Consider the following 18,038-nt stretch of genomic DNA (forward strand, 5'->3'; position numbering starts at 1 on the left):
TATTATTATTACATGCACTTTATATCTTAATATATTAGTAGTAGTCTTTATTTAATATGTGTATATTATTATAATTGCAAATTAATTTTATTTTAATTATTTATTGTGTATATATTTAATCATCACATTATCATTATTATCATAACATTTATTTAATATGAATTTTATGCTTGTAATTTATAATAATTTTAATTATTGCAAATTAATATATTAGATTTTTCAATTATATTTATCATTTTTATTTTTATATTATTATTTCTTTATTGCAAAGTAATATGCTATAAATTACTTTATCATCATTCGTAGTGGTTGTATGTATATGTGTATGTATGTGTGTATATTTATATTTATATATATATATATATATATATATATATAGAGAGAGAGAGAGAGAGAGAGAGAGAAAGAGCTAATTATTGCAATTTAATGTTATAATTTTATTTCAATTATAATGTAATATACATTATATATGTTATGTGTGTAGTTTATTAAAATAAATTTTTTGCTAATAAATTAATTCGAATTTTTATTTTCATTATTTTATGCATATTATATATTTTATTATTATATAATAGTCTATTAGTAGTAGTAGTATTAATTCATTATTGTATTATATGTTTTATATTTCATGTATGTAATATATTATGTACACTTTTTATTATTATAGAAATATTGCAAAATCCTTTTAAATTATTTTAGTAATTTTATGTATATTATGTATTATATCTATTATTATTAAATTATTTAATTTATTTGCTGTTAATTATACGTAATGTACTACTATTGTCCTTATTAAGCAAAGAAAATCATTAGTATCATTATATATCTATATGTAATTGTTTATATTTTTATGTGACATGAAAGCATCCTAATGTCTTCTAAGTACATGTCGTCCATATTTGTTCCACTTTGGCTCATCCTGTCCTGTAAACAGCTTGTTTTGTTTAGAAAAGACTGAAGATTGAATAAGTTGCTGAAATGCTGCTTCAGTCTTTGCCATAACCGCAGTCAATGTGCTGAAGAAAGACCTGATTCACTCACATTGCCGTTATTATCATTCCTCTTCGTGCTAGCAGAAACATTTGAGCTGCATGTAAATACTTTGCGTTATGAGTGTTTGTTTCACTGGCACATGAGGGACTCTGGAGGCGAGCGGGACAGCAGTGGGAGCCGTTGATGCATGTTTGGGCCAATATTAGCCGCTCTCTGAATTCCCATGTTCTGCTTTTCCTAATTGTTTGCTTTCCTTAGCCAGAGTCTCTGTGTGGCATGATATGTTGATGAACATACCTGTGGACGGCATGAGCTACTGTACACTGTGATCCGCAGATTTACAGATGTGCACGATATCCGCGGATAACGCTTATGCTCCGCCAAAAAAAGGCTCAGCTTGGAAGCACGTTATAGATCTGCGGCAAATCTTCCAGATCTTTTCTAAATAATCAATTACTCGGCCACATGCCCACGAAGACGGATTAACCCCGTACATCCCGTTAAGTCAATAAGGGCCGCGGAGACCCCTGCTACGGGACGGGGGAGGGCTAAAGCCGTATTCTAGGTCAGGCAGGCTTAAATGCAGGCAGAAAGGAAGGCCGGTTGGTGCGGGGTTGGAGCTGAACAGCTGGAGGTTAAGCAGATTTCACCCAAATGCCTCCGCAGGTCCTGATCAGCACAGGGAATGAACCACAGGATCTGTTCAGACAGAGGACCCACGGTCTGGGACAAAGTTTGAGGGTTTTATAATGCTCCTCCTGTGCTGTTAACTCATGTCAAGAGATCATTTCTATCCATCCATCCATCCATCCATCCAGCTCATATTCTATCCCTCCCATCAATCCATCTACCATTAAATCCATCTGTCCATAGTAATCACGGTCTTCAGAAATACTAAAGTTACAGGCAGGTGAGTGCTTATTCAGGGTTGGAGCTAAACTCTGCAGGGCAATGGCTCTCCATGATCAACGTTCCATTCACTTTGACTAGATGAATGACAATTCATTGTTTTAAGATGTTTTATATTTTTAGATATTTCAGTTTTGCTTGAGTCCTGTGAATCATTTTATGCTCCCGCAACCTGCACACACACAATACCGTGCCCACACTCTATTGTGTTGGGTCCCTGTCCTGTCCTGTCCTGTCCTGTCCTGTCCTGTCCTATCCTATCCTATCCTGTCCCGTCCCGTCCCCGTCCCCGTCCCCGTCCCCGTCCCCGTCCCCGTCCTATCCTATCCTATCCTATCCTATCCTATCCTATCCTATCCTATCCTGTCCCGTCCCGTCCCGTCCCGTCCCGTCCCGTCCCGTCCCGTCCCCATCCCCGTCCCTGTCCCTGTCCCGTCCTGTCCCTCATTATTTACAAATTTTATTCCAAACCTGTTTTGTTTTACTTTAATTTTTATTTGAATGTAGGTTTACCTTTTATTTATTTATTTTCATGCATTTATTTTTAATACAAAAATGACAAAAACACCATGCAAAGACCATAGAAGTAGTCCGTATGACTTCCGTACACACCATGTTGTTGTGTTATAAATTGGTTCACTTCATATTTAAAGATAGGACCTTTTCTTGTGAGAATGGCCATTATTTTTCATTCCATGTATCAGTTTTGTATGGGGTTCCACAGGGCTCAATGCTGGGTCCAGTTTTATTTTCACTACATAGCTTTTTTGTATGCCATATTTAGGAAATATAATATTTCACACCACTGTTGTAGAGATTTATACTCAGTGTTACTTTCCCTTACATCCAAATCATGTTTCTAGTTTACAGTGTTTGATTGTTTGAGGGACATCAGCCATTGGATGTCAGCCACTTTCCTTCACTTAAACAACACAAAGACAGACATCTTCGTTTTGGGCCCTCTTCTTCCACAGAGGTGTTTGACAGTAAATTAGGATCTTTATCTAGTAACCTTCATACACATGCTAGAAATGTATGTGTTGGAAATGAACGCTGTGGTCAGAAGTTGCTTCTATCAATTCAAGAATATATCTACAATGAAGTCATTCTTATCATCCAAAGATCTGGAGTCTGTAATACATGTTTTCTTCTCATCTCATCTGGTAATGTATTATACTTGGGTGTCTCACAGTCTTTACTGTCACGTCTCCAGCTCGTCTGCTGGACTTTTGACTGGAACAAAGAAAAGGGAACATATTCCACCAGTGCTGGTCTCTCTCCACTGGCTTCCAGTCAAGTATCGTATCCAGTATAAAGCATTGTTGTTTGTTTGCTCCACGGTTTGGCTCCTCAATAGATTTCTGATCTCCTTTCATTTCATCATACATCCAGACATCTCTGATCAACCAATAGTCTACAGTTGACTGTTTTCAAGAGTTCGTGCCTTTTCAGTGGCTCCACAGCTGTGGAATAATCTGCCACTTTACATTAAATCTGCATCATCATATAATGATTTTAAATCCCTTCTTAAAACTCATCTGTTTATTACTGTGTATAGTCATAAGTAGGTGCAGTGGGATACTTTGTGCATTGCGTGTGTCCTAGTTTTAATATTATTTGCTTTAACTTTGTACCGCACTTTGGCCAACATCTGTTGTTTTTAGATGTGCTTTATAAATAAATCTGATATTCAGTATATTCACAGAATTCATATGATGCTTTGTGTGAGGAACAGACGCAGTATTAAGTCGTTTTCGCTTTCATTAAAGCTACACTGTGTAACTTTTTTAGTTTATTCTTAGCTAAAAACACTTAGTTCTTTCAAAAAAGATGTGCTCATTAATGTATATTTACTTCTTTCAAGTAATAAAGTATTCTCGTAAGTTTATAATATGTCATTGAAAATACATACGGGTGAGGGGTTCGAATGCCGGTCGCCATGTTGCCCCTCCATCTTGAAAGTACAGTAGCCAAAGAGGGACATACCCGTAAATTCAAGCTTCGCCTTTCACGTTTTAACACTCGATGGCACCGTGTCGAATGTGAAGAGGAGGATTGCCATGTTAATCTTGGACTATATCGGCCACCGTAGGAGTTAAAACGAAATCAGAATTGATAGGAACAGAAACTATTATTCACTGGATGGTCATATACCTTTACACCGCTAGATGGGGGAAAATATCACACAGTGGAGCTTTAAGTCGACATTCTTCCTCTATAGTTTTCAGATGCAAATGAGATTTGAGAGCATAACATTTGAACTATTTATTTATTTAATTATTTATTTTATATAATGTTATACATAGAAGACTGTTGCCATTCTTGTTATTCTTCTTCCGCTCTTAAATCTATGGCAGTCCAAAGAACCACTCGTGGGAAAGTTAGTAAATTTGGCACACTGATAGAGGACAGTCTGATATGTCACCATAGCAAATTTAGAGTCTCTAACTCAATCCCTCTAGCGCCACCAACGGTCTTAAGTTTCATGTACATTTGTGCTAATAATTTTGAACTGTAAGAGCTAGAAACACAATTCCCTTTTCCTCCGATTCCATGGCTCAAGACGATTTCTTGTTTATCCGATTTGCATGAAAATTTAACCAGATCCTCTTCAGAAAATGGCAACAGTCATGAAATGACGTATGACTTGTTACCAATCAAAATGCTTGTTCATTTTAATGCAATGTAAGTTATGGAATTCAAGACGATTCATCAGAGAGTTTTTTAGTAACTCGTAGCACTTGTAAAAATAGACATAAGGCTGTATCTCTGCAATGCTTAATCGTATTCTGACCAAGCGGCAACCTCCCGCGATCTCTCTTGAAGCCAATATGGAAGTAATGTAAACTGTAATTCCTCATCTGGCCACTAGAGGCTCCAGAAGGAGCAGAATCTCAGTGAGCCCCATGTTAAAATTCTCAAATTTACAGCAGAAAAAAACATGTTTACAGTCTGATACAGATTGTGGTTTTGGCCTTTAAGGTTCATTTTGATCTTCATGACAACTGTGAGGGGGTGAATTTTTTATATAACTCGTTCGTTTACGTTATATAAAGCCTTAAAGTTCTGTATAATTAAGGGCGTGGTTACAAGTGGGTAGCCATTTATCTGCCGTCTATAGTCATTGCGTCACCTCAGCTCCGCGCACATCCCGCCTTTTTGCCCATTTTCTGTTATCCGGGAGTGACACACGATGACTCGCTCACAAGATGGCGACTCCCAGCTCGCCCCTACTTTAAGCTTCAGAACGGCTTATCGGAATCCTATGGGTGACGTCACGGACACTACGGCCATATTTTTTTACAGTCTATGATTCTGAGCTGGCACAGAATCATCACAAGCATGACCTGAGGCTACATACTGTTTTTCAGCTCAGCGCCACCTACTGGTCTGGAGATTCAAAAAATAGCTATTTTTGCTTTTAGCTTATGAACGGGGTGCCCAAAAAGTGGTCTCGCTTGTTTTAGTATGGCATGCTGAGTTAAATGTTATCCAAATTTTCCATATCAGTCATTTTGGACATTGGCCATCTTGAATTTTGCAGTGAAATTCTGTATTTCATGAACCCATTAGTGTATCGTCACGAAACTAGGTATGGGTCATCGGCATGATGCCCTTAAAGAGCCTGAGAAGTTTCAGACCAGTCTACATGGTTAAAAAACGTTTTGTGGTTGACTTATTTTCATTCAAGTCATCTCCTTGGATTGCTGAATCCTTGTCGAGTCCAACGATACCAGACATGCTAGGTTTCGCCTTATGGTTATTGCAATATTGTGATTTAGTGCTTAAATAACTTTTGCATATATCTTTAAGCCGTTATTCAGATTGAGATGAAACCACTGTAGGAAAATCAGAATCATAGTGGGTTGACTATATAATATTAGCCAAATGTCAAAATTGTAATATTAAAGGGGTACTTCAGCGCTGGGAAGATGAATCTGTATTTAAACTGAGTCATCAATGTAGTAGAAATGTGAAATTATTTTTGAATTTTGTGCCTTCTAGACTGAGAAAAAACAAAAAATGTATTTGTCTCATGGGGATGAAAGACTACAATTCCCAGAATGCTTCGCTGCCCTGTGAGGCCATTCCCAAAGCCGCCGCTACTGGATTACTGTGCCTGAGTTGGAGAAGACACTGCAATTAAAAACTGAACGTGTGTGTTCAATATAATGAGTGAGGCGCGAGTCTCACAGCACTGAGCACTGACTGCAGGAGTGAGATAAATGAGCTGATGAGCTCTCGTGATGAGAGCTGAGGTAATCACGACATGCGAAAATGGCTCCCTCTGCTGGCTGTAGTCTTTAGCCTTTGGCCAAACATTCCTCCTATGATGCAAATATCGTCAATTTGCATCATAGGAGGAATTTTTCCAGAAATAAAATGCATAAATCTCTTGTCTCAGGGGGATATGAGGGGGGAAAGCACAATCATTTGAATATACTCCAGGGTTTCTACTGATACAAAGCCATATGCTAATCGCTGAAGTAACCCTTTAAGTGGCAAAAAAATGCAAAGTCAAGTATCTTATAAATACAAATGTCTTTAACTCCTAAACGAAATTAGATATTTTCCCCAAATTAGACACGCTTATGTATGGGGGGCAAAAAGTGGTGAGACTGCGCCACTTTTTGGCGCTATATTTAAACAAAACAATAAAACAAAGCATAAAATTGCCTCTAAACAGCTCGTCTCCAAATATCTTCACTCATGTTTGCAGTTGGTCTGCTGCGAGCTTCCTTGTTTGCTTCTGATGTGCTTGGCCACGTTTATTGCTGCTTGCAGCTATATTTATTATTATTATTTCCTTATGGAATATATATTATAATTTTATTTTAATCATATATTTTTATAATAATTTATATATAATTTATGGATAATATAATTTCTAATTTTTTGCTAATCTGCCATATTTATGTATTTGTTTGGGGTTGTATATTCTTATAATTTAATTATAAATAATACATATAATTTAAATAAATAAATAATGATTTTTTAATAAATAATTAATGACCAACATTACAACTACAGGGGAAAAAAACTCTAAAGAGGTTAAATGGTAAAGAATAAATCCCTTAAAAGGGATAGTACACCCAAAAATGGGTATTTTCTTCTGTGAAACAAAGATATTTAGAGAAATGTTTCTCAAAATTCTCTTAAATTTCTTTTTGTTCATGGGTAGTTGACAAATAAGAACTACCATGAAAAAAAACATCAAACTTCACACTTGCACACTTGCCTTTTTTTCTTTAAAACGGGTTTTACAAAAACAAAATATATATATGTGCGTGTGTGCGTGCGTGCGTGCGTGGGTGGGTGCGCGTGCATGCGTGTGTGAAGTGTGATGTTTGAGAAAATATAAGGAATCGCTAACTTTGTCAATTCTTTCACTGTTTTTTGATTATTTTAACTGAAAACTGTCCTATTGGGTTGAAAACAAATAATTTTTTGTGTTTTTTTAACTTCAATGGTCACTAATGAACCGTTATTGTATAGAAATGTGCTGCATGAAGATGTTTCCCAAGCATGTGATTCCAGGTATTCATGAGTCACTCCCACGCACACACACACACACACGCACACACAAACATGCCCACAAATCCTCACACATGCCCCTGGCAGCAGCCCATTTGTCAGAGGACGTCTTTGAGATCCAGGCCTCTTCCCGACCGCCAAATATAGTCAGCTGGAGATGAGCTGGACAGCGAGCTATCAGACGTCACCCTCACACTGCCCTCGGTTTATGTTCACTTCCTGTACAAATAATGAGTTCTCACTCCTGTTCTCTCATCTGGTGTTATTTCAGAGCGTCGTCCGCTGTCTTTGGCATCCCAAGCTGAATCAGATCATGGTTGGAATGGGAAACGGTCTGGCGAAGGTCTACTACGACCCAGTCAAGAGTCAGAGGTGCGGCTGGTTTGGGAGTCCGTCTCCGTCACACTTCACACTTTTCCCTGTTTTTCCGCCCCGTGTTTGTCCAGTAATGATTCTGGGCTGAACCATCTGATTAAAGCGAGGAAACTCAACGAAGTGACTCGTTCATGAGTCCATTAGTGTGGGTAAAATCAATCGTCTGCACGCTTGGAACAAAGTCACGTCCTGTTTTCAAACACAAGGCAAATTGTCCAAGACAAAATTAGAAACGAACGCTTTTGTTTTCAAACCTTTTATGTAATATATACAGTGTACAGTATAAATAAATGATATAATTACATTTCCAGTAGTTCATTTTATTCACAAATAGCAATTTCAGACTGATTTAATAATTTAGAGTTTGACATAACTAGAATATTTTTATTTAAACTGTTTATTTAAAAAAAGATATTTATATAATAATAAATTATATAATAACATTTTCCAGTAATTTATAATTGTTTTTCAAATGATCAATCAATTTCAGCCTGATTTAATAATTTAGAGCTTGATATAACTAGAATATGAATGTTAATATTTCCAAAATAATTTATATAATGATAAATAAATTCTATTATTACAATTTCCAGTAGTTTAGGATTTAAAAAAATAACTAGAATATTTATATTTATATGTAAACTTTTGTATTGGCAAAAATTATAGGTGGTTATATATTAAAATAATAAAAATACTTTATGTAATAATAAATTAATTCTATAATTACATTTTCCAGTAGTTTATAATTGTTTTTTATATTTTTTATTAACAAATAGCAATTTCAGCCTGACTTAATAGCTTGATATAACTCGAATATTTATATTTAAATAAATAATAAAAAAAAAGGTTATATATTAAAATAATGTATTTATTAGTAAATATATTCTATCATTACATTTTCCAGTAGACCCAGCAATTTTTACCTAATATATTTTAGAGCTTGATATTATATATATATATATATATTTGTGAGTCAATATAATTAATAAATAATGTAATTACAGAATGTAATTATTATTATAGAAATCCTTTTAATGTATTACCACACTTAATTTATGTAATTTAAAAAAGAAGAAAAAAAATTAGATTATATGTTGATTATATATATATATATATATATATATATATATATATATATATATATATATATATATATATATATATATATATATATATAATTTATTTATTCATTTATTTTTTTATTTTTTTTTATTACAAAAATTAAGTGTGGCAATATATTAAAATGATTTCTGTAATAATAATTACATTCTGTAATTACATTATTTATTAATTATTTTGACTCACAAATGGCAATTTCAGTATTTTAGAGCTTGATATAACTTGAATATTTATATAAATTATAGATCTTTCCATGATGTTTTAAGATATTTATTAATTTCCATGACATTTCCAGGTCAAGAAATCAAACCTTTTTAATTCCTTCATATATCCAGGTTTTCCAAGACTCTGAAAATTCTATATAATTCTATAATTATATTTATTTTGTAGTATTTCCATGCCTTTTTTTTCAATACGGCAGTGATTTTGAAAACAGTGAGATTTCTGCTGAATTAAACGAATGAATCGGTTTGTATCTTGATGTGTAGTTGTTCTAAAGTGTGTTCTTTAATTTGAAGCGCTGTTTTTTCTAATGTCCTGTTGTCTGTCCTTCAGAGGTGCCATGTTGTGTGTGGTAAAGAGCAAGAGGAAGGAGAAACACGCCGAGACGCTGACACAAGACTACATCATCACCCGTGAGTATATGACGAGATCATAATATACTTATGTGCACAAATAAATCAATATATATCATGTCATATACTGTACCTGTGAGAGCTGAGACTCAGCAGTTAACACACTCATCTCCACATCACTTCCTGTCCTCTACTGGCAATATGGGCAAAAAGGTAACAGTTGAAAAAGGAAGTTTTAGCTTTTCAGCGATATTTGTACAGTATGTCATTAATCAGATATACACACACATACAATCTTGTAGAAACGTCTGCATGCCTAGTGCTTGATTTATACACGATTTAGAGGAGCGTCCCAATACTTATATATATATAAAATGTATTATTATTATTGTATGGCTGTTAGTAAAGAATATAATTAATAATGAATAAATCTGTCATTATTAATTATAATAAATAATGATAGATTTACTATTAAAGCATTGCTGTTAGATGTTCGGACGCTGCTGTATGTACACAGACACACACAAGCATTAGCGGCAGATGATAATATTGCCCCGTCCTGCCCTGATAGGTGCCATCCTACATTCAGACCTGCCACAAACCCATTAACCAGGCTCTGTGTGTGTGTGTGTGTGTGTGTGTGTGTGTGTGTGTGTGTGTGTGTGTGTGTGTGTGTGTGTGTGTGTGTGTGTGTGTGTGTGTTTGCATGGAGTGAGTGCTTTCCATCGGATTGCCCGTGTCAAGGCTCACCCGAGGGGCACGATGCCATTAGCGCGCGACACTCCAGCAGCCACGCGTGTGCCACGAGAGCGTTTGTCACGCCACTGCGTGATCGCGACCCGTGAACTTAAAGACCCTTCAAAACTCACACACCATAACAGTGCCGTATTGCTCAGGAAATAGTGTTGGAAAATTTGAGGTGACGTGAAACAGGATGATGGGCCATTGAGGAAAAAAACGGACATGTGTCACCGGTAACCTTTTTGCTTAATGTAGCGTGTGTGTGTGGGTGGAATCAGCTCAGACCTGAATGGAAAATCGCTCCATCTTTCCAACGTCTCCCTGTGACTCTGGAGTAAAACACACACACACACACACACACGTCTGGTTCACTATCTTTGTGGGGACTCTCCATAGACGTAATGGTTTTTATACTGTACAAACTGTACATTCTAGCTCCCTACACTGCCCCTGCCCTTAAACCTACCCAACACACACACACACACACACACACACACACATACACAAACACACACATACAGCCCCTAAACCTACCCATCACACAAACACACAGCCCCTGCCCCTAAACCTACTCATCTCACACACACGCACACACACACACAGCCCCTAAACCTACCCAACACACACACACACACACACACACACACACACATACACACAGCCCCTAAACCTACCCATCACAGGAAACATTCTGCATTTTTACTTTCTCAAAAAAACTCCTCCTGTATGATTTATAAACCTTTTGAAAAACAATATAGGATATCTCAGGTTTTACTATCCTTATTGGTACATTTGGTCCCCACAATGTAATATAAACAAGGGCACACACACACACACACATCCAGCCATTTATTTTGGTTGTGTTTGGCAAACTGTGAAATGTGGGCGAGTTAATCAAAAGTAAATAAATCATAGTGTTGCTATGGCGCGTCTGGAGAGCGTAGTATTTCCTGAGGTTTGTGTGCTGTGGCTGATGGTGTTCATGTCATGTGATTCCTGTGTGTTTCTCGCAGCTCACGCTCTGCCCATGTTCCGCGAGGCTCGTCAGCGCAGCACCAGGAAGCAGCTGGAGAAGGACCGGCTGGACCCTCTCAAATCCCACAAACCCGAGCCGCCCGTCTCCGGTCCAGGTGAGGAAAAGCTCCTGAAGCTCTCGTTTGGAAAGCATTAAACACACACATCCCTCATTCTTTACACTGAGACCTTCTGCATCTGTTATAAACGGGTTTGTGTAAATCAGTTCATTTAAACTAAATTCTTAGTTATGTCCCATATTTTCCGTGCAAAATGGTCGACGTTCCTTAAAATTGCGACATCGTAGAAGTGATGTTGTTTGAATCATGTAGGAATGACAGGAAAATAAAGTATCAAAAATAATTTCCTTTATTAGTTATATTTTTTTATCTAATTAAAGTTATATTATATAATAAAAAATAATATATATTATATATTTTTTATTTTATTATATTAATTAAATATTTTGTTTTATTTTATATTAATTATATTTTATATATTTTAATATATTTTATGCTATTTTATATTAATAATATATTTTTAATCAATAACTACAAACTAAAATTAGGGTTAAACTAGCATTAAATTTGTAAACTACATTTTTTTTGTAATAAATAATAATACAAATATTTGATTATATTTAAAAGTGTTTAATATATATATATATATATATATATATATATATATATATATATATATATATATATATATATATATATATATATATATATATATATATATATATATAGTAAAAAATAGTATATAAATCTCTCTCTCTCTATTCTCTCTCTCTCTATCTCTCTCTCTTTATATATATATATATATATATATATATATATATATATATATATATATATATATATATATAAAGTATAGTAAAAAATAGTATATTTTTTAAATCATTATTTAAATACATACATTAAACAGTTTCTTATTATATAAGAAAATTGTATTTGTTTATTGGTAGAAAAAGACAGTATTACCCCAATCAGTGTTTCTAAATCCCAAGTTTCAATACCACGGTTGCAAAGAAATGCAAACTGTTTAGTAAATAAACTGAAATGAAATGGCTTTTATGATATTATAATCCGTCCTGAGGTGGACATAGGGAGTCCTCTGAGGTTTAGCTCATGCGTTCATGGATCATTTGTTTAGAAATGTAACTTTTCAACTTTATATTAAGCTCCATTTTGCACAGTGCCCAAATAAGCGGCACATACATTTGGCAGCTTTTAGTCTGTCTCGATGCCAGGATGTTCCACCGTGGCCGGCTTCGGCTGGGCTTTGAGACTCTGGCTTGAGTAAACACTCCTCTAGATTACATTAAAGTCTTGGCAGAGGATCAGCTGTGGCCGTCTGGGCTCCTTCGGTCCCGTTCTGCAGAGCAGGATATCACAGAAACTCTCCGATCAGTTGAGCCGCCCCGTCTCCGCACCTCTCATGTTTAATCACAACGTAAATACACTTTCCCTGCATGGAGGAGGATGTCTTGCTTAAAGACTCCTGTTCTCCTTTTTCCCATATTCGTCTGTCAGAAATGCGTAATGTTGCTCTAGTGGGAGTTCTTCTCTATATCAGTGTTTCTGAGCTCCTGAAACGCCTCCATTGTAGTCTTGAGTTTTCTTACACGTCACAATATTCCTCATTTAAGTAATTCATATGCAGAATAAAGGGGCGTGGCCTGGTTGAGTTAGTTAGTAATGTGTTGCGGGTTAAGACACTTAGCCGACCAATCAGAGCACAGTGTGTTTCAAAAAGAGGGGCTTCATAGAAACAGGAACTAAACAGAGTTACTGACAGACTGGGAAGAGAGGAGCCGCAACAATGGAGGATATGAGGAAATAATCAACATTCAAGCAGGAAAACCTGCTCTAGTAGAGACAGAAAACACATCAAGACTTTGAAAAATGGAGTTTAACAGCATATGTGTTTTCTGTAGCTGAAAGGTATATTTGTGTGTATTTGTTCAGCTCTGATCTTTGCTTTTGTCCTCGAGCAGGTCGGGGTGGTCGTGTGGCTGCCCATGGCGGCACGCTGTCCTCCTTCATCGTGAAAAACATCGCCCTGGACAAAACCGATGACAGCAACCCACGAGAGGCCATCCTGCGTCACGCCAAAGAGGCTGCAGAGAACCCGTACTGGGTCGCCCCGGCCTATAAAAAGTAAGACACAGACCAGAGCAGAGAATGTTAGCTTCATCTGACAGAAACATCAGCGCTGTTCCCCGGTGAGCTGCAGACGTCAGTGTTTCCTGCACCGAGACCAATAGTGTGTATACATCAGTGTATAAAGTTATCTGTAAGCTAGTGTACTCCTAAACAATGACAAGATTCACATTTAGAAGATATAAGCGTTTAAAACTCTAACTTCTGCCAATATGGATCAATGATTTTGATGACATCACTCTGTACTACAGTTTCTCATCAGATTTTCTGTCCAATCAAAGGCTCTCTAGAACTGAAGCCCCGCCCCCTACATTATAAACAGACACTGAAGCTGAAATCAGTAACGATCATATATATAGGGGATGGGGAACGATTAGACAGTGCACTATATAGGGGATGGGGAACGATCAGACAGTGCACTATATAGGGGATAGGGAACGATCAGACAGTGCACTATATAGGGGATAGGGAACGATCAGACAGTGCACTATATAGGGGATAGGGAACGATTAGACAGTGCACTATATAGGGGAACGATCAGACAGTGCTCTATATAGGGGATAGGGAACGATCAGACAGTGCACTATATAGGGGATAGGGAACGATCAGACAGTGCACTATATAGGGGATGGGGAACGATCAGACAGTGCTCTATATAGGGGATAGGGAACGATCAGACAGTGCACTATATAGGGGATAGGGAACGATCAGACAGTGCACTACATAGGGGATAGGGAACGATCAGACAGTGCACTATATAGGGGATAGGGAACGATCAGACAGTGCACTATATAGGGGATGGGGAACGATTAGACAGTGCACTATATAGGGGATGGGGAACGATCAGACAGTGCACTATATAGGGGATAGGAAACGATCAGACAGTGCACTATATAGGGGACAGGGAACGATCAGACAGTGCACTATATAGGGGATAGGGAACGATCAGACAGTGCTCTATATAGGGGATAGAGAACGATCAGACAGAGCACTATATAGGGGATAGGGAACGATCAGACAGTGCACTATATAGGGGGTAGGGAACGATCAGACAGTGCACTATATAGGGGGTAGGGAACGATCAGACAGGGCACTATATAGGGGATAGGGAACGATCAGACAGTGCACTATATAGGGGATAGGGAACGATCAGACAGGGCACTGCATAGGGGATAGGGAACGATCAGACAGTGCACTACATAGGGGAAAGGGAACGATCAGACAGTGCTCTATATAGGGGATAGGGAACGATCAGACAGTGCACTATATAGGGGATAGGGAACGATCAGACAGGGCACTATATAGGGGATAGGGAACGATCAGACAGTGCACTATAGGGGATAGGGAACGATCAGACAGGGCACTATATAGGGGATAGGGAACGATCAGACAGTGCACTATATAGGGGATAGGGAACGATCAGACAGGGCACTATATAGGGGATAGGGAACGATCAGACAGGGCACTATATAGGGGATAGGGAACGATCAGACAGTGCACTATATAGGGGATAGGGAACGATCAGACAGTGCTCTATATAGGGGATAGGGAACGATCAGACAGGGCACTATATAGGGGATAGGGAACGATCAGACAGGGCACTATATAGATGATAGGGAACGATCAGACAGTGCACTTAATAGGGGATAGGGAACGATCAGACAGTGTACTATATAGGGGATAGGGAACGATCAGACAGGGCACTATATAGGGGATAGGGAACGATCAGACAGGGCACTATATAGGGGATAGGGAACGATCAGACAGGGCACAGGGAACGATCAGACAGGGCACTATATAGGTGATAGGGAACGATCAGACAGTGCACTATATAGGGGATAGGGAACGATCAGACAGAGCACTATATAGGGGATAGGGAACGATCAGACAGGGCACTATATAGGGGATAGGGAACGATCAGACAGTACACTATATAGGGGATAGGGAACGATCAGACAGGGCACTACATAGGGGATAGGGAACGATCAGACAGTGCACTATATAGGGGATAGGGAACGATCAGACAGTGCTCTATATAGGGGATAGGGAACGATCAGAGTGCACTATATAGGGGATAGGGAACGATCAGACAGTGCACTATAAAGGGGATAGGGAACGATCAGACAGGGCACTATATAGGGGATAGGGAACGATCAGACAGTGCACTATATAGGGGATAGGGAACGATCAGACAGTGCACTATATAGGGGATAGGGAACGATCAGACAGGGCACTATATAGGGGATAGGGAACGATCAGACAGTGCTCTATATAGGGGATAGGGAACGATCAGAGTGCACTATATAGGGGATAGGGAACGATCAGACAGTGCACTATATAGGGGATAGGGAACGATCAGACCGGGCACTATATAGGGGATAGGGAACGATCAGACAGTGCACTATATAGGGGATAGGGAACGATCAGACAGGGCACTATATAGGGGATAGGGAACGATCAGACAGTGCACTATATAGGGGATAGGGAACGATCAGACAGTGCACTATATAGGGGACAGAGAACGATCAGACAGTGGACTATATAGGGGACAGGGAACGATCAGACAGTGCACTATATAGGGAATAGGGAACGATCAGACAGTGCACTATATAGGGGATAGGGAACGATCAGACAGTGCACTATATAGGGGATAGGGAACGATCAGACAGTGCACTATAAAGGGGATAGGGAACGATCAGACAGTGCTCTATATAGGGGATAGGGAACGATCAGACAGTGCACTATATAGGGGATAGGGAACGATCAGACAGGGCACTATATAGGGGATAGGGAACGATCAGACAGTGCTCTATATAGGGGATAGAGAACGATCAGACAGAGCACTATATAGGGGATAGGGAACGATCAGACAGGGCACTATATAGGGAATAGGGAACGATCAGACAGTGCACTATATAGGGGATAGGGAACGATCAGACAGGGCACTGCATAGGGGATAGGGAACGATCAGACAGTGCACTACATAGGGGAAAGGGAACGATCAGACAGTGCTCTATATAGGGGATAGGGAACGATCAGACAGTGCACTATATAGGGGATAGGGAACGATCAGACAGGGCACTATATAAGGGATAGGGAACGATCAGACAGTGCACTATATAGGGGATAGGGAACGATCAGACAGGGCACTGCATAGGGGATAGGGAACGATCAGACAGTACACTATATAGGGGATAGGGAACGATCAGACAGGGCACTACATAGGGGATAGGGAACGATCAGACAGTGCACTATATAGGGGATAGGGAACGATCAGACAGTGCTCTATATAGGGGATAGGGAACGATCAGAGTGCACTATATAGGGGATAGGGAACGATCAGACAGTGCACTATAAAGGGGATAGGGAACGATCAGACAGGGCACTATATAGGGGATAGGGAACGAACAGACAGTGCACTATATAGGGGATAGGGAACGATCAGACAGTGCACTATATAGGGGATAGGGAACGATCAGACAGGGCACTATATAGGGGATAGGGAACGATCAGACAGTGCTCTATATAGGGGATAGGGAACGATCAGAGTGCACTATATAGGGGATAGGGAACGATCAGACAGTGCACTATATAGGGGATAGGGAACGATCAGACCGGGCACTATATAGGGGATAGGGAACGATCAGACAGTGCACTATATAGGGGATAGGGAACGATCAGACAGGGCACTATATAGGGGATAGGGAACGATCAGACAGTGCACTATATAGGGGATAGGGAACGATCAGACAGTGCACTATATAGGGGACAGAGAACGATCAGACAGTGGACTATATAGGGGACAGGGAACGATCAGACAGTGCACTATATAGGGAATAGGGAACGATCAGACAGTGCACTATATAGGGGATAGGGAACGATCAGACAGTGCACTATATAGGGGATAGGGAACGATCAGACAGTGCACTATAAAGGGGATAGGGAACGATCAGACAGTGCTCTATATAGGGGATAGGGAACGATCAGACAGTGCACTATATAGGGGATAGGGAACGATCAGACAGGGCACTATATAGGGGATAGGGAACGATCAGACAGTGCTCTATATAGGGGATAGAGAACGATCAGACAGAGCACTATATAGGGGATAGGGAACGATCAGACAGGGCACTATATAGGGAATAGGGAACGATCAGACAGTGCACTATATAGGGGATAGGGAACGATCAGACAGGGCACTGCATAGGGGATAGGGAACGATCAGACAGTGCACTACATAGGGGAAAGGGAACGATCAGACAGTGCTCTATATAGGGGATAGGGAACGATCAGACAGTGCACTATATAGGGGATAGGGAACGATCAGACAGGGCACTATATAAGGGATAGGGAACGATCAGACAGTGCACTATATAGGGGATAGGGAACGATCAGACAGGGCACTGCATAGGGGATAGGGAACGATCAGACAGTGCACTACATAGGGGAAAGGGAACGATCAGACAGTGCTCTATATAGGGGATAGGGAACGATCAGACAGTGCACTATATAGGGGATAGGGAACGATCAGACAGTGCACTATATAGGGGATAGGGAACGATCAGACAGTGCTCTATATAGGGGATAGGGAACGATCAGACAGTGCACTATA

General features: G+C 38.9%; 1 protein-coding gene across 1 annotated transcript in view; it reads left to right on the forward strand.

Annotated features, from left to right (window-relative positions):
- LOC137061997 (WD repeat-containing protein 70) overlaps positions 1–18,038 on the forward strand; it is a 138,427-nt gene that overhangs the window by 108,579 nt on the left and 11,810 nt on the right. The window contains exons 14-17 of the mRNA XM_067432738.1: positions 7,709–7,809; positions 9,487–9,566; positions 11,261–11,377; positions 13,261–13,423. Coding sequence (XP_067288839.1) covers positions 7,709–7,809; positions 9,487–9,566; positions 11,261–11,377; positions 13,261–13,423 — 461 coding nt within the window. The remainder of the gene's footprint in view (positions 1–7,708; positions 7,810–9,486; positions 9,567–11,260; positions 11,378–13,260; positions 13,424–18,038) is intronic.

The sequence above is a fragment of the Pseudorasbora parva genome, chromosome 23, assembly GCF_024679245.1.
Source record: "Pseudorasbora parva isolate DD20220531a chromosome 23, ASM2467924v1, whole genome shotgun sequence".
In the NCBI taxonomy this organism is placed as follows: Eukaryota; Metazoa; Chordata; class Actinopteri; order Cypriniformes; family Gobionidae; genus Pseudorasbora; species Pseudorasbora parva.